We start from the raw sequence: 18,166 nt of genomic DNA, 5'->3' as shown, positions 1-18,166 counted from the left end.
GAATGTCAGAAACCAAAAAATGTTCATCGAGCCAAAGTCGCGGAGCACAAAAAAGTTAAAAACCAGAGATTCTTTTAAATGCTCAAGCAAAAACAGTAGTCATTTAGGTAGTATCCGCAAACTTGGACAATGAACGCTCCATGCTGATGAGTCGGCATGTTGATGATGTCACTCAGTGTGACTTATGGGAGATTGTCACTTAGTAATCCGTGAATGTATCTCTAACTACGGATTGTCAATGGTTTTCAACATGAGCACCACTGCGGTAGAACTTAGTTTTAAACACCATTAAATATGTGTCAGATTCCAAAAAACAATGTGATAACAAAATGCCTTGACCACTAAAACCTCCCAAAGCAAAGTTTCATTTATTTTTGGGCTGTAACAAAATTAAAAGTAAACTCCAGACCATGACACACAGGGAATCACCATGTTATTATTCCAGCAGAAGAACCAAGATAACAACTGAAACTTGTGGTCAAAACTAAAGGAGAGTCAAAGGCAAACAAACCAATAATAATACTTTGAATTAGTCTTAAGTTTTTCGACGGGTCTTTACTATGGTTTGATTAAAAGACAGGATGACTTCCTTAGTGCATAGTTGTTAAAAAATATGGCTACACTTGTCATGAATCAAAGAAAATGACATCACAATCATGTCATCAAAGTAACGATAAAATGTAATAACAAAACAAATAACAGTGATGAAAAAAGTAAGTAAAGTACAGTTCCTGACAAACAGGTCTATATGATTTGATTAATTAGCTGATAAGACGGCAAATTATTTGCATAAATGTTAAAAACAAAGAGTAAATGCACTGAAACCTAATAATGCTGAACATTTAAATAGCTAGGCACTTGTAGTTTCCAATCTAGGATTCCATCTATCACTATCAGGAGGCAAACACACCAAAGAACATTTTGTGAATCTTTTTTCAAATTTCCTGTACTTTTGTAATATTTTTAAATCTCTTACAATGTCTGCCAGATACTTGACAAGAGCTTTCTCTACCATTTTATCCTGCAGTTATTGTCTGCCTGAAATTAATGAATCGTGTGGATAAAGCTGGAGGGTGCAAAGTCCTTTCAGTGCTCACATAAATATGGTATTGCATAGGGCCAGCTATAAATCTCGGTAAAGAGCTAGACATAGTGGTACATCTTTCTAAGATGGGACACTGATAGTGGACAGGGCAGGTGCTTACACCTGAATATTAAAGAATGTTTTGGCACAAGGTGCAATGTCTTAGTCTGCACTGAACACCACTGCACCATACTTGTTACTCAAGCAGTAAATCCAGACTGCCAGTGATATTTTGTCGCTAATTAATAAAATGCAGTTTGGCTTAAACTCACTCCTTTGATCTTACAGACAGGTAAAATAATAAAAAAAATTGAATTTTTAAAACCTATGGTTGGTACTTAGTATTTAATTAGCCAAGCTTAGACTAAACTGCTTAAGCTGAACCGACTCAAGAACAGAAAAATACCAAGCCTAACACTAAAGAAACTTTCCTTAAATCCTGCGACAAAACAACCATAAGAAAAACAAAGAAAGTTTTTCTACTTTGGTTTCAAAAACTTGCAGTGGGTCTTATACTTTTAAATAAAACCTGTTTCACCAGCAGAGTGTCTCCTTCATTATACAAATAAGCTCTGTTTGTCACCCATTTTTATATAAAATGGTATGATGTCATTCATTAACAGGTATTTGCAAAGCAATAATACTTGTGCTGTGCTGACACTGACATCATAAATATGCAATACCATAAACTCCAAAAAGTTAACAAAACAGAGGGACCAAACATCTCCGGATTCAAAACATCAGTTAGGTTAGATTTGTAATTTTTATGGCCAAGGAGTTCAGACCCCATGGGGAGGGTAATTGGCAGAGTGTTTTGTTTGGCAGTTAAATGCAGGAGGCCAAAACTGTCCAACAACAATGGAAATTTGAGGAACTGTCATGAGCCATCAGTTACATTTATCCATCCATCCCTCCATTTTCCAACCCGCTGAATCCGAACACAGGGTCACGGGGGTCCGCTGGAGCCAATCCCAGCCAACACAGGGCACAAGGCAGGAAACAATCCTGGGCAGGGTGCCAACCCACCACAGCAGTTACATTTATCTATCCACAAACCATCATTTACGTCCTTAAACACCTCAGGCACAAACTAGTCAGTGATACTAAGATAATTGTGCAATGTTTTGCATAATATGTTGTATTAAATTAGTAACCACAAGGGTAAAATGAAGATCAAGATAGACCTAAAATATTCACGTACCATTTTTTATTAGGATGGTGGGGAAAATCAAACTTTCCTTTATGACTTTGTCATAAAGCAATCTTATAATGGAAAAGAAGAAATCTCCACTTTTCATGTCCATAGATGTTTATGACCCACATAGTGTATCATGTGAACAAAACATTGAAGACGCCAGCCTTGGTTCTCCCTCTTTGAATAAGTGGCTGCCTGAACTGTGCTGTATTCTACATATCAAGTGCTTTTGTGTTATGCAATGAAGGAGGTGGGATGCAGGTGCAGTTAACATTTGTTTTCTAAATTCTTACCTTTCCCTTATTTCTCATTTTAATGTACACCTTTGTTTTCAGTTGAACAGTGAACTGTACTAAAACCTAAGTAGCTAAATTTTAAATTGAAAAAGTGTTTGTCTGGAGGTTAATGTTTTAAACAGCGATAAGCTAAGTACACACTGTTGATCACTTCTAAGCATGTCCAACTTAATTCCTTTACCTTTGGTAAGGTTACCATTTAAAAAAATTGAAACAACCATTACATTCTGAAAAAAAGCAGACAGACAAACAGGCACATCCAGCCCAATATACTTCAATATTAATCATCTTCATTATTATGACATTCTTTTAGTGGTAGGCATTTGGTTATTCTATTGAAGGTGTTATAACTGATATTCTTTTTGAGCACTGGAAGACTTTTCTCTATGCGCCATTAAACAAACAACACCAAGAAATGGCAGTCACAGGTATATGGTGACATCTATGGCAGGAATAACAGATTACTTATTTTTAAATGATCTATTTTTTATGAACTAAAGAGTATTACAATTTTAAGGGGTGGTCGTCTTTTTCTTCTTTTATCACATTTTTATAACAAAGGGTTAGCGTTCTTGATAAATGGCACCATATAAAACAATGAGTGATTGACTGACATCACTCACTCCACTGTAAACCAGTCACTGGAAGAGGGAATTGAAGAGAAAAGGAGAGACATCAGTTTTTAACACCCACTAGCCAAAGCATTGCTGCTGTAAAAATGATATTTACTGTACACTCCAAAAAAATTTACTTCATTATCACATTCATGGTACTAAAAGGCAGGCAAGTATTTTAACACCTGCAGTGGGGTGCCTGTCACATCTGAATAATTAAAATAAGTCTTAATCCTAAAAAAGTGCACCAGTATAAATCTGCAAGCTGTTAAAATACTCCACATGGTGGCCTTCTCTGTTTTGTTATTCATTGAAAGCACTGTAAAAGATCTAAGGCCACAAATGGCAAAACTAAATGAAAGTGATCTTCAGTAAAAAAAAATGTCATTCATCACAGGGACTTTGCACAAACCCTGAACATGATGCTGTAGCCAGCAGAGTGGTAGGATAAATCCAACAATTCTCAAATAAATATAACAAACCATTCAGACAAAGTATTGTTGGATTGCAACTCTCCACATTCATAATATTCTCTCAGACACCTTGTATATATATTTCATTTTTGAATAAACACACTTTGAATTATACAGTATATGGGATACCTAATATGAAAATTAACTATCAAAAATAAAATTATTTCAGAGGTTATAATCGTGCTTGTCTGCTCTTATTATTTCATGTGTTTGTAACTTCTTTGTTATAGGTGAGAATGAAGGAAAACTGTATTGTCTTCATCAGGTTCAAAAAGTCAGATAGGTGGTATCCATGTTGTCTAATGTTTTTCACACATATGTACATGTAATAAATGCTGTTCATATAGTCTGCTTATTTGAGTTAATACTGTAGATAGTGTATTTGTATGTTTATAATGGAGGTCATTGGGTTACCTGATCTTTACGATTCTTTGCATAGTATTCAGCATGTATTGCCTAACGGTGCCACTCATACACATTAATGAATGACCGAGCACACTAGTCATCCCACGTTAACATTAGTAACATGTTGTTGATTTGTAGGTTTGTATTTTGTGTGTCCTTCATCAATAATAAAGCTGTGGATGGCAAATATATGGAATATCTAATTAAAAAAGCTGTCAGTGTAAACTTTGTATATACTGATTGCTACAATCAAGTATATGTCTTATGTTTACATATGTGGTTTCAATGCGCACATAAAATAAAGATACACAAAGTTACCTGGAACAGCAACCCTTCATACTGCAACTTGAGAGCTGTCCTCTTTATATGTACATGTAATATGGTGTAAAAGTAAGTATTTTTGTGTATATTTAAACATTTAGATTGCCTATTCCATTTTTCATGTAACATTTGTTCATGTGCCAATGCAATGCAGTAGTACACAATACTGAGTGAACAAGTGCACCCAGCACTCTACATCTGTCCTCTTGTTTGGACTTATAATCGGTGACTTGTTAGTGATTTGTAAACTTGTGTTTTATGTATAAAAATTATGACTGCCATGTCTGCCAAAAACACAGTGTATTAAAGGAAATGTGGTATTGTTATAATGCACGGCATATACTGAGGTGCTATGTTCACAAATGCTGACCACACAGAAATGAAGATAGGAATAAGTTCCAAAAATGGCCACCATATACAATGTGTGTCAATGACTGTATATATATATATTATATATATATATATATTTATATATATATGTATATTTATGAAGGTGTCTATAAAAACGGTGTGTGTATGTTGTGTATGAATATGCTTATACTGGCAGTCAATTAATTAATTGTCACAATTCTGTAGGCAGCATGATTATAGCATTCAGATCTGCTCTGTCATGTACCAGTGTAGTGGGATGGCACATATTACTAAGTAAACAAGTGGATGTACCACTGTATGTCTGCCCCATTTAACTTTCAAATTCAAGTTGGTAAATTGTCTATTATTGGAATCACTGCATTTTATATGTGCTGTATGGTTAATGTAGACATGTTGGCAGAAAAAAACCCAATTTGAAACAATATGGTAAGAGTAATGGTATGTTATGTTAAGAGTGCTGTTTGTATACCAGTAAAGTTATGTATACTAATGTGTTATTTACACATACCAACTCAACACAAAGAATTTAAGAACTGTCTATAAATTTGCTGTGTGTGTACGCATACACTACTTTAGCCCTCTTTCTATGTATGAATTTAAAATACCTGTCAAACCAACCGTCTGATAAGATGCAATGCGAGTGAATTATTGGCTAAAGCTTTTTTAACACAATTGCTGCTTGTACTTACATGAAAATGAAATACAAACATTTTGGGGGAACAACCCCTACCAAACCAGTATTCGCCATTGATGTTTGGGATATCAAGTACCACAAGACGTGTTTTGACATATTGTGTCTACCAGTTATGATCCAGCATTTTGAAGGCGATACTAAACTGTTCATTTCAGTTGCAGCATGGTACTAGAGGAAAGTAAAAGGTTTCACAAACAGAAGGAAAGCTTCAAGCTCTAGCTGTTTTAGTGTTGATTGCATGTGACTGAGCAAATGCTCTGAGAACTGGCTCTTGGCAAACCACAGTCTCCAAGTTCATTTGTTTTCCCTCCACAATCTCTCTTTCCCATGCCATGTTCAGAGAGCTTAGAATGGATATCTTCACAGCTCTTCACTCTCGACAGTCCCTTCTGCTGAAGGGGAGAATGGTGAAGGGCTGCTGTCTGTTGAAGGGAAGGCAGACAAAATGTCCAGCCCCTGACCGGTGAGGGCAGCATAGCGGCTACCCGATGACCGAACCTTCTTCATTGGCTGGGGAATCTGCTGATGCCACTGGGCTGTGGAAAACAAAGAAAAAAGTCAAATGTTTACCTTAAGATAAATTGTAATGGCACACTGGAAGTCAACTCTTTATGCATCACTGTAAACTTGTGCTCCAAGTGGTGTTGCTAGCAGGAAAGAGGCTGAGGCAAGATACAAAGGCAGAGAATTTTATTACTTCAGTTCAGCTTTAGCAGAAATGATAGTGAAAATGAAGAATAATGAAGCAGCTACAGAGTTAGTCTAAGGCAACATGAGACACAAGGATATGTGCAAAGTGGCAAATGTATCTTAGCTGTTTTGCTTAAAACTGAAAAATATTAGACACCCAGGAACACATTAGGATTACTCTGTTGTTGTTTTTTTTATAATTTCTGACTTATTGTTGTTTGTGTTGCTAATAATGTTTAATCATTATTTTGTGATGTCATAAAATTACCATTTTGTTTGGATGTTTTTTTTCTGTTGTACGTTAAATGGGAGTTGTCATATTGTTTATGGCATTGACTCCTGATTACTAGCCATATGGTTCCCAGAATTTTGACGTTATCACTCCACTCCTATCAAAGGGGGTGGTGTGCACGTTCACTCAGATCCAAACGTTATAATAAACAGAGATACTTGTGTATTTCCTTAGTGCTTTGTTAATAGAGTGAAAAATAATTAAAAAAAAGATGTAGTGGGCACTTTGTGCACCATGAACAAATGTCTCTGACACTAGTAGGAAAAGAAGGATCGTCTGTCTGAAAAGGTGACATACCACCCAAACAACACTTTCCAGATTTCAACTTTGTTAATAAGACAATTTCCCAAAAAAGCTAAATTTCAGCATCTGACATGTTTTTTTTTTTTGCACTGGCATGACTTTCAGTACGAACTGAAAATTGTCAAACTGTGGGATCTGTTTAACTGGTTGTAAGGGTCAGTGTTGAATTTTAACATGCAGTGTATTCAGCTTTGAAGAGTTCCCAGGGAATTTAACAAAAATAGTAGCAATAATGTTTATTTTTTAAAGTATTACCAGTATCTTTTTTTTCTTGTAATTTCATATCGTTAGCTTCATGCTATTTTTCTCCATGCTTTTGAAGCCGCATTAATGAGTAAATACATATAGCATTTTCATTAATTGTCCAAATTTATCAGTACATTTTGTTAATATTTAAGGTGTCACAATTAGTATAAAACCATAAATTAATAAAAATAATGCTGTAAAAGGGAAATGAACAGTGTAGAAATGTAAGCATAGGTAAGCAGTTAGACAAGAACAGGCATTTAAAAGAAATCCCTAATCTGTCAGTTTCTTACCATATATATCTAGCCTGGCTGTGCAGGATACTATCCCTGCTTCATTTTTAGCTGATACTGTATACCAACCAGCATCCTCTTTTCTGGTTGGCTGAATCAGCAGACAAACATATCCTGTGGCATCCTGGTGCATGCTGGGATTAAAACATAAATTTGCAGTATTAGAAAATCTGCACACTAGGCAGAGACACTAAAATACATACAAAAACTCCCAGTTTAAAACACAACACAGGACACGCAATAATGCATATTACATCTGTTGTTTACCTTTACAATTTATAACAAAATTCAATCTTTAGGCAATCAAAAATATTTTATAATAATTGACAAACATTAAAGAATTTAAAGAAAATAAGGTGCTTAGCACATTAGAACACTCTAATCGAGAACAGGTCATTTAGCCCAACAAAGCTTATCAGCACTATCCACCTAATTCTTCCAAACTAACCATGAGTCGAGTTTTGAAAGTCCCTAAAGTTCTACTATCTACTACATAACCTGGTAACTCTTTCCATATGTCTGTGATTGTCTGCGTGAACAGAATCTTTCTAATATTTGTTTTAAACGTACCCTTAACAAGCTTCTAACTGTATCCCCGTGCTTTGTTAAATTCATTTTAAAGTCACAGTCTAGATCAACTGGAATAATTTCCTTCACAATTTTAAACACTTCAATAATTCCTCCTCTTAATCTCTTTTAGCTGAAGCTGAAAAGGCTCAGATCTTTAATTCTTTTCACATAACTCATCTTGTGTAGCTCTGGAATTGGCCTAGTTGCTATTTTGTGCACTTTTTCTAGCACTTCTATGTCTTTTTGTATCCTGGACACCAAAAAATGCACACAGTACTCCAGGAGTCTCATGTATAACGCCGCGCGTAGAACTCACACTATAACATGGCGTAAGCACAAAAGCGGGATTGTGCGTATGCACAGAAAAATCCAGATGCAGGAATCTGTACATACGCAAACTTTCACGTTCTTCCACTACATAAATCCCAATCAGCGTGAAAAGTAACGTACGTGCACGCGCCTTCTGTCCCGCCCCAACTCCTCCCAGAATTACGCCTCTTTGAATATGCAAATCAATATAAATAGCCTTCTGTGAAAAGACAATGGGAAAAGCACAGGGGGAAATATAAGAATTTCAGCGAATACCAAGTGGAGGCAAAGGAAAAACGTACTATTTGTTGGTTTAAACAGTGGTATAATCAACAAAAGGAAGTTGATCGAGTGACAGAGTGTCGGAGAAACTCGAAGGCTCAAGTTCACAAAGTCGTACAGTGCCCAAAATAAAAAAGAAATCACATATCAAAGTCGCCGTGAAAAGGCGAGTCATAGCCCACCGTCTGAGTGTCATATGAAAGCTTATTAGGGTACAGACAAAAAAAATAGGCACACAGTGGGAAAAAAGCACGAAATGTCAACTTTAATCTTGAAATTTCCACTTTAATCACGTAGTTTATTTTGCCATTAAAGTAAAACATCATAAACTTCACCTTAAAATCATTTAATTTACTAGTTTCTCAAATCCCATTGTAACTAAAGTGGCACATTAAATGCTTTGTTCTGTATTTGATCTTCTATGTGTTCTACATGTGTGAATCACTACCTGCTTCTTAAACGGGCTTTCTCTTTCTCCAACAGGACACATAATCCATTACATTCGTGATATTACAGCTCTCTGAATAATTAAAATGCTGAGATGTATACGTGATATCTTTTTCATGATGATAGGAAGCATGTTATTAAACATGGGGACACGGTGGCGCAGTGCTTGTTCATGTCTCACACAAGAGGCTTGCGGTGCCATGCGCGACCTTCGATGAAATAATTTACTACAGAAGTACTGTCTCTTTCAAACGTACTAACCTCCAATTCCTGTCCTTATTTTTCTTTCTCCAAAAACCAAATCGCCACACAATCAGCTATATAGACGTGAAGCCATCTGTAAGCTTAAAACGCTGATTCTTCAAAACTTTTAAGGAACATTGAAATATCTTCGTAGTACATGTTTAATTATTATATCTGTCTATCTTTCCAGTGTCGCGTCAGCACCAGCAAGAATACAGTGCAATGCAGGAACAATCCCTGAACTAGCTAGCGCTGCGGCACCGTGTCCTCACATGTTTAATTATTAATAATACAGATTATTTAAATGAAGTTAAAGTTTTATCTGTATAATATAATCAACATATTTTGCTGCATTTCATCTTAAAAATGATATCGTCATCATATGTAAATACGCACTTTATAAAGTGGCGCAGGTTGTGCAATATTATAACTTTAGTGCAAGTTTACAGTGAGGTAATTGTACTTATAAGTAAACAGTTCTACAAGGAGCACTTGATGGACTGATTGAGTGCGTTTATAGTTCTTGGGATGAAACCTTTTCTAAACTGCGAAGTCCGTACTGGGAAGTCTCTAAAGCGTTTTGCCGTGGCTCAGGCAGCATCTGCTTCATGCTGTCTACCGATATTTCTCTTTCCGATCAGCTGCTGCTGTGATTCCTCACTCAGATACAGTGATATAAATACTCCGAGTGGTACAGTGAGAGTAATATGGAAAAAGATGATCTGCTGTAGCAACCCTTAATGGGAGCAGCTGACAGAAGAAGCAGATGCAGTGAGAGTAACAACGCTAAAGCAGTTATGGTATTTGGAATACTATGGCTATATTGTTTGCTACAGGTTAATTACAATCAGATGCATTACACTAATAAACAATATGCAGTTAGTTTCAGTGTATTTATAAAGCCGCGTCAGGAATGTGGAGCTAAGAAAGAAAGGGTGACCACACAGGAACAATAGCACTGCTTTGACGCTGGGTGCCACCAGTCTGCAAAACCGAGCGGAGAAATTGCGTACGCCAAGGTATGAGTTACCGTGGAAATGTGTATGGCTTTACGCCAAGTTTAGGTTTTATACATCGCAATTTGAGCGTGGAAATGGGAGTACGCAACATTTCTGTGCGTACGCACCGTTTATACATGAGGCCCCAGATGAGGTATAACCAGTGTGTTATATAACTTAAGCATAACCCCCTTGGACTTGCAATCTATATATTGTGCTGTTTAACCTTACATTCTTTTAGCCCTCTTAATGGCTTCTGAATTTCAAATCACATGTGTTGTACCATTGTCCCTCACCATGTGGGGTTGGCATTTTAGCAGAGATTCTGTCCATCCCCAGGTGCAGAGTTCAGACTGGCCCCCAGTTCTCTAAAAAAAGTGCCTAACTTGTAGCATAAATTGTACAACTCCTTAGAATCATTCTGAATGTTAAAAATGAAAATGTGTGACAGCTTCTGTCAAACTAACATTGATCAGAGCTTGGACTAACTCAGCCAGTTCTCTCTTTTTCCTTTTTATTGTTGATAATATAAAAAAAAATAACATAACAATCTGAAGTGTGTTTCGGAGAGCTGGAGCCAATCAAACAGAACTTACTGCAAGTCAGGAAATGGCCATAGATGGGGTTCCAGTACATCGCAGAGCCACACAGACTCATATTGGGACAATTTGGAATCACCAATTAATAGGATGTAGTGAGGAAACAAAGACAGACATGGGAAGAAGGTACAAAGTCCACAAAGACAAGGACCAGGCATGTGTCTTGAATCCAGGAACCTTGATCACTAAGGCAGCAGTGCTACCCACTGGCCCACGTTGCCACCATTGTTAAAAAATGGTCTGGTAAAATCATACCAAAGCAATTAAATATTCACATGAATGACTTAATGATATTCACTTTGCATGTTTTTATGAATCCAGGAGGAGCACAAAACACTTGAGTGAAGATGCTTCATCTGCATAAAATAAAGTATTATTTTTGTTATTACCATCCATCCATTATCCAACCCGCTATATCCTAACTACAGGGTCACGGGGGCCTGCTGGAGCCAATCCCAGCCAACACAGAGCGCAAGGCAGGAAACAAACCCCAGGCAGGGTGCCAGCCCACCGCAGGACACACAGGCACACACACCAAGTACAATTTAGGATCGCCAATGCACTTAACTTGCATGTCTTTGGACTGAGGGAGGAAACCCACGCAGACACGGGGAGAACATGCAAACTCCACGCAGGGAGGAACCAGGAAGTGAACCCAGGTGTCCTAACTGCAAGGCAGCTGTGCTACCACTGCGCCACCGTGTTGTTATTACCAGTAAAGAAAATATACCAGTTTTAAGCCACCTATTTAATAGTCCATCCATCCATTTTCCAACCTGCTGAATCCAAACACAGGGTCACGGGGGTCTGCTGGAGCCAATCCCAGCCAACACAGGGCACAAGGCAGGAACCAATCCAGGGCAGGGTGCCAACCCACCGCAGGACACACACAAACACACCCACACACCAAACACACACTAGGGCCAATTTAGAATCGCCAATCCACCTAATCTGCATGTCTTTGGACTGTGGGAGGAAACCGGAGCGCCCGGAGGAAACCCACACAGACACGGGGAGAACATGCAAACTCCACACAGGGAGGACCCGGGAAGCGAACCCAGGTCCCCAGATATTCCAACTCCAAGGCAGCAGTGCTACCCACTGCGCCACCGTGCCACCCCTATTTAATAGTCACATTTTAAAACTTGAGACAATGCACTATAGTTTGCAACACGTCAAATTAGTTAAATAAAATGAAGTGGCTTCCACACATTTTTCTAGAGCCATAACCTCAGTTCTGGGGATGCCATGTGACAGTATTTGCTCAGTATCTGCTGATGGTTGAACTCACTTAAATTAGATAGTATCTCTTTTAACTCTCTGGCTGCAAACTCAGAAATCGTCAGTAATGTAGGATTTACTTTTCTCTGAATGAAAGAAATTTATTTCATGCCGTCACAGCTTTTAGAACACAGAAGTTGATTTAAACTTTACAAGCTGTCTTTCCACTTAAGACCATGAACCATGTTTTTCAATTACTTGTTAATTTCCAAAGATCTAAAAATACCAAACTGGATCAGCTAACCAAGCTCCATTTGCACCTGTATGTGTTTAAATAAATAAACAGGCAGAGAGAGAACTATAACAGAGATAAAAGTAGAGGATTTGCACCATACATACTGGTGTAAAAATAATCTTGTTGATAATCTCAGAAAAAGTAAAGTTTAAGTTGATAACAACAGACCCAGTAATTAATTCAGTTTAATAACATGTTCCTTTAAGAGCAAAAATGTTCTAATTAAGGAAGTGGCCAGAATAAAAGCCTGTAGCCAAAGAACAATGATTAGGCATTAATAATAATAATACATTGTATTTATATAGTACCTTTCCCAAATTTAAAACACTTCACAGAAATTCAGAAAGAATGGGAGAAATAAAAAGTGACACCATGATTCCTAGCAGAAAAGAAGGTCTGTTGATATCATCACCAACAGTGATTGAAAAGGATCTAATTTTCCTGAGCTTTAGTGCCAATTAGCAGTTTTATTGTAGTTTAGTTTTACAGAGTTATATTCCACCCAGGCTTTAATTTCACAGAGACAAGTTGTGAGCTGTGCAAACTCTGAAATATATCTGTATATCATCTGCATTAAAGTCATAACCCAAACCAAAGCCATGAATAATAAGGCAAAAGAGAAGCATGTATATATAGAGCAGCAGAGGGCCAAGGACAGAGCCATATGGAGTTCCATGTGCGACTAACGCTCAGCTGTACCTGCTGTGGCTGAGACTAACCAAATGCTTGCCTATTAGATAGGACTTTAACCATGGGGGAGCGGTGCTGGAGATATCCAGCATGTTCTCCATTCTTGGCAGTAGAATATCCTGCTTTAAGAACATCACTACTTTGGAAGCTGTGAGTCTCATTATGGATAGTGGTTCATATGCATTTTTTTAGGTGGATGTCACCAAAAATGCTTTAAACTTTATGGACACAGTAACACAATACAGTATAAGGCCTGGCCAACTGGTATTAATGGGAGTTCAAATGATCTACATAGGTAAATTCAAAACTCATTAATTAGCAGTTACTGTGTTGACTTGTGATTTTTTATATACAGTGCATTTTTAGCATGAGGAAAATGTTCACATTAAAGCTTACATTATGTGAACTGAGGGAAATGTGTAACTAGTTAACTTACATAATTGAAATGGGATTATAAATAAATGCATGCTAATAACAGTTTTTTTAGATCTTAGTGTAACGATTATTAATGAATAAATAGCCATTCACAAAAGCACAGCCAAATCCTGTTCTCCTTTTCTTTAACAAGGCAGTCAGACAATTTTTTGGCACTACTAACATCTGAAGAGAGAACCTTCAAAATTAGTATTTTAAATGATGAGGGACCATGAGTTTTAAAATAAAAATAATGGCAGCATTATTGTTTTAATATTACTCATACTTATGTATTACAATTCATAACTTCAATGTAGCTCAAAGTGAATAACAAAAATTGCAAAGCCATCTACGTTTAGACACATATAAAGGATTGCTCATACTTTAACCCGACAGTTCCAGAACTTTGACATCATCATATGCTCCAGAGGTATTTTGATTCTGCCTCCTCTGAAATCTCCTTACCTCATTCTCTCCTTGACTACTGGGATGGTGTCATTGTCTTTCTTCCAGAAGATCAGAGGAGGTGGCATACCCACCACTCGGCACTCTAGCCTCACCGGAGTCCCTTCAGGTATCCCTGTGTTTTGCAGCTTTTCCAGAAAAACTGGGGCCTTTTTAACCTCTTTTGCTGTTTCAGCAGAGAAGACATTTTAGGTCAATATCATGTTTTACAGAAGAATATCACTACTGTTTTTTCAATCATGTACAGTGCATCCGGAAAGTATTCATAGCACATCACTTTTTCCACATTTTGTTATGTTACAGCCTTATTCCAAAATGGATTAAATTCATTTTTTTCCTCAGAATTCTACACACAACACCCCATAATGACAATGTGAAAAAAGTTTACTTGAGATTTCTGCAAATTTATTAAAAATAAAAAAACTGAGAAATCCCATGTACATAAGTATTCACAGCCTTTGCCATGAAGCTCAAAATTGAGCTCGGGTGCATCCTGTTTCCCCTGATCATCCTTGAGATGTTTCTGCAGCTTCATTGGAGTCCAACTGTGGTAAATTCAGTTGACTGGACATGATTTGGAAAGGCACACACCTGTCTATATAAGGTCCCACAGCTGACAGTTCATGTCAGAGCACAAACCAAGCATGAAGTCAAAGGAATTGTCTGTAGACCTCTGAGACAGGATTGTCTCGAGGCACAAATCTGGGGAAGGTTACACAAAAATTTCTGCTGCTTTGAAGGTCCCAATGAGCACAATGGCCTCCATCATCCGTAAGTGGAAGAAGTTTGAAACCACCAGGACTCTTCCTAGAGCTGGCCGGCCATCTAAACTGAGCGATCGGGGGAGAAGGGCCTTAGTCAGGGAGGTGACCAAGAACCCGATGGTCACTCTGTCAGAGCTCCAGAGGTCCTCTGTGGACAGAGGAGAACCTTCCAGAAGGACAACCATCTCTGCAGAAATCCACCAATCAGGCCTGTATGGTAGAGTGGCCAGACGGAAGCCACTCCTTAGTAAAAGGCACATGGCAGCCCGCCTGGAGTTTGACAAAAGGCACCTGAAGGACTCTCAGACCATGAGAATGAAAATTCTCTGGTCTGATGAGACAAAGATTGAACTCTTTGGTGTGAATGCCAGGCGTCACGTTTGGAGGAAACCAGGCACCGCTCATCACCAGGCCAATACCATCCCTACAGTGAAGCATGGTGGTTGCAGCATCATGCTGTGGGGATGTTTTTCAGCGGCAGGGACTGGGAGACTAGTCAGGATAAAGTGAAAGATGACTGCAGCAATGTACCGAGACATCCTGGATGAAAACCTGCTCCAGAGCGCTCTTGACCTCAGACTGGGGCGACGGTTCATCTTTCAGCAGGACAACGACCCTAAGCACACAGCCAAAATATCAAAGGAGTGGCTTCAGGACAACTCTGTGAATGTCCTTGAGTGGCCCAGCCAGAGCCCAGACTTGAATCTGATTGAACATCTCTGGAGAGATCTTAAAATGGCTGTGCACCGACGCTTCCCATCCAACCTGATGGAGCTTGAGAGGTGCTGCAAAGAGGAATGGGCGAAACTGGCCAAGGATAGGTGTGCCAAGCTTGTGGCATCATATTCAAAAAGACTTGAGGTTGTAATTGCTGCCAAAGGTGCATCGACAAAGTATTGAGCAAAGGCTGTGAATACTTATGTACATGGGATTTCTCAGTTTTTTTATTTTTAGTAAATTTGCAAAAACTTCAAGTAAACTTTTTTCACATTGTCATTATGGGGTGTTGTGTGTAGAATTCTGAGGAAAAAAACGAATTTAATCCATTTTGGAATAAGGCTGCACCATAACAAAATGTGGAAAAAGTGATGCGCTGTGAATACTTTCTGGATGCACTGTATTTGCCCAGAAAGCTTGTGTTGTTCATTAAGACACAAAAGCTAATGAATAGACCTTAAAAATATTTGCAATTCAAAAAGGTAAATATTCTGATTTCAGAAACATATCTTCTGCATGTCTGAGGTATGTTGATAACAACAAAATTAAGATGGAAGAAATTTTGTTTTGCAGATTCATGTTACTATGAGTGTATTAAGCGTCTGCACACTTTATTGTGTTGTAGATGTATTTTGAAATGGATATATTTACTATTTTTGCCCATCAATCTACACATAGTTACCCATAATGACAGAGTAAAAACATATTTTCAGGAAGATTTCCAACTTTGTTTTATATGCAGAAACTGAAGGGGTCTGAATACTTTCTGAATCTACTGTACATATTTGTTTTGCTAATAAGAGTAAACGTCATACAGCATGTAGAGATTTCATGTTGGTCTAAACAAACAAAGGTATATCTCAATTGTGAAAAATAGTTGTGAAAAATCTGCAACACACATTAACATCCATCCATTTTCCAACCCGCTGAATCTGAACACAGGGTCACGGGGGTCTGCTGGAGCCAATCCCAGCCAACACAGGGCACAAGGCAGGAACCAATCCACCGCAGAACACACATTAACAATATATTAATTATTTTTTCTGTGAAAAATAGCCTTATTATCATTTGTTATTTCACTATAGGTTGCACTTTGCTCCATATTAGCATTTTAAAATGGGTTTGGGTTATATCAATAAATGGTATTACGTCAAAATTTCTATAAACGGTGCAAAAACAAATACTGATACTAATCCTCAGTGTATGAATGATCAATCACAACAGAACTATATTTATGAAAACCTCCACTCCAACTGGTATCAAAGACCAGGCTCCACAAACACTTCATTTAATTAGAGAATTCAGCTGCTGCATCTTTGGAAGCCAATGATCAGTCTCTGTCATTGCATGTAGGATACTGAATGCAGCCAAACTGAATTGTTATTATTTATGTTGTGGCCTATGATTTTTTGACCAACCATCTCCACCCTAAACAGCGTGTTTATGACAAGCTGGCAGGAATGGTTACATATATTATGTGTTTGCTAGCTTTACTCAGACCAACTAAAGAATGACAAACCACAAATACATCAACTAAACTAATATAGGTTAGTTCTTTAGTGTAGTGGGATTGTATCTTACAGGTTATATATACACAATCACATATCTCAGGAGGAGGAGGAAAAGAGAAATTTCGAGAAAACAACTTATAGACATCAAGATTGTTAACTGGAAGAGAAGAGCAGATGAATGGAAAGTTTGTTGGGAATTTACATTTGATGCATTTGACCAAACAGTATACAGTAGAACAAATCAGCTCTTGTAACACAGGGGAGATATTGACAGTAATTAAAAGGACAAGAATTGAGTGAGACAAAGAAGGCACTTAAGTTGACAGATCAGTTTTGTGCTTTTTGCATATGTGGTCTGCCACACAAATTGCATTTCAGTTTTTAAAGAGGAAAAAGTAGAACATTTGACAAACTCATACCTACAACAGAGAGCTCCAGGGAAAAGGAATTCTGCCCTGCTTTGTTGGTTGCAATGCAAGTGTAGGTCCCAGCATCACTCTGCATCAGTGGGTCAATGAGGAGAGAGTGGACACCATTTTCCCTTACTAGCATTTTGTGGTTGTTGTCCGTGTAAATGGGTGTGCCATTCAGAAGCCACATCAGATCAGGATTTGGCAATCCACTCACCTGGAAAGAACAAAAAGGAAAAGTGATAAGAATAACAATGCCTAATTACACCATTATAAAAGTAGTGATGTGAAGTACAGTACAGACTGGGTGTTTATCCCTGTCAGGTGTTTGTTTCCTATGGTTGTTCAACTATGGATTTACACTCAGTAAATGAAACAGCTGGAGGAAGTAAAGAAGATTACCCCTGAACTAAGAGTGGTAGGGATAGATAGATAGATAGATAGATAGATAGATAGATAGATAGATAGATAGATAGATAGATAGATAGATAGATAGATAGATAGATAGATAGATAGATAGATAGATAGATAGATAGATAGATAGATAGATAGATAGATAGATAGATAGATAGATAGATAGATAGATAGAAACTGGGTTACAGCAGCAGACAAAAAGACACACATATACTTAGAACAAGACATAATAATCTTGGGTATTCTAACAAGGTAAGAAATGCACATATAACATTATTCATCTATAAGTATATTAACAAAATATAAATTAGGTATTTACTAAGTGTAAAGTGATTAGAATTGAACATATGTACAGTATAAATTACAATTTTATAATACAGGATGACAGTCATTGGCACAGTATATTGACCATAGTTTCATTGTTTGTTAAGATGTCTGCGAGACCAGCTCAGTACCTTTCAGCAAACAGGTCACAAGACCTCATTGGCTATGGAGTAGCTCATTATAGATCCTGATAGTTGAGGGTATGTATGTCCTCA

The 18,166-nt window shown here is 37.6% G+C and overlaps 1 protein-coding gene across 5 annotated transcripts in view; it reads right to left on the bottom strand.

Annotated features, from left to right (window-relative positions):
- Positions 1-2,274: 2,274 nt before the first annotated feature.
- The window catches only part of mypn (myopalladin), a 364,168-nt gene continuing 348,276 nt past the window's right edge, over positions 2,275-18,166 (bottom strand). For all 5 annotated transcript variants that reach the window (XM_051923393.1, XM_051923396.1, XM_051923394.1 and 2 more), the window contains 4 exons: positions 17,223-17,430; positions 13,812-13,977; positions 7,279-7,412; positions 2,275-5,990 (listed from right to left, as the gene is read on the bottom strand). In XM_051923393.1, coding sequence (XP_051779353.1) covers positions 5,815-5,990; positions 7,279-7,412; positions 13,812-13,977; positions 17,223-17,430 — 684 coding nt within the window. In that variant the 3' untranslated portion in view covers positions 2,275-5,814. The remainder of the gene's footprint in view (positions 5,991-7,278; positions 7,413-13,811; positions 13,978-17,222; positions 17,431-18,166) is intronic.

This window comes from Erpetoichthys calabaricus, chromosome 2, assembly GCF_900747795.2.
Source record: "Erpetoichthys calabaricus chromosome 2, fErpCal1.3, whole genome shotgun sequence".
Lineage (NCBI taxonomy): Eukaryota > Metazoa > Chordata > Cladistia > Polypteriformes > Polypteridae > Erpetoichthys > Erpetoichthys calabaricus.
The sequence above is the reverse complement of the archived record's forward strand: the minus strand, read 5'-3'. Positions and strand labels throughout refer to the sequence as shown.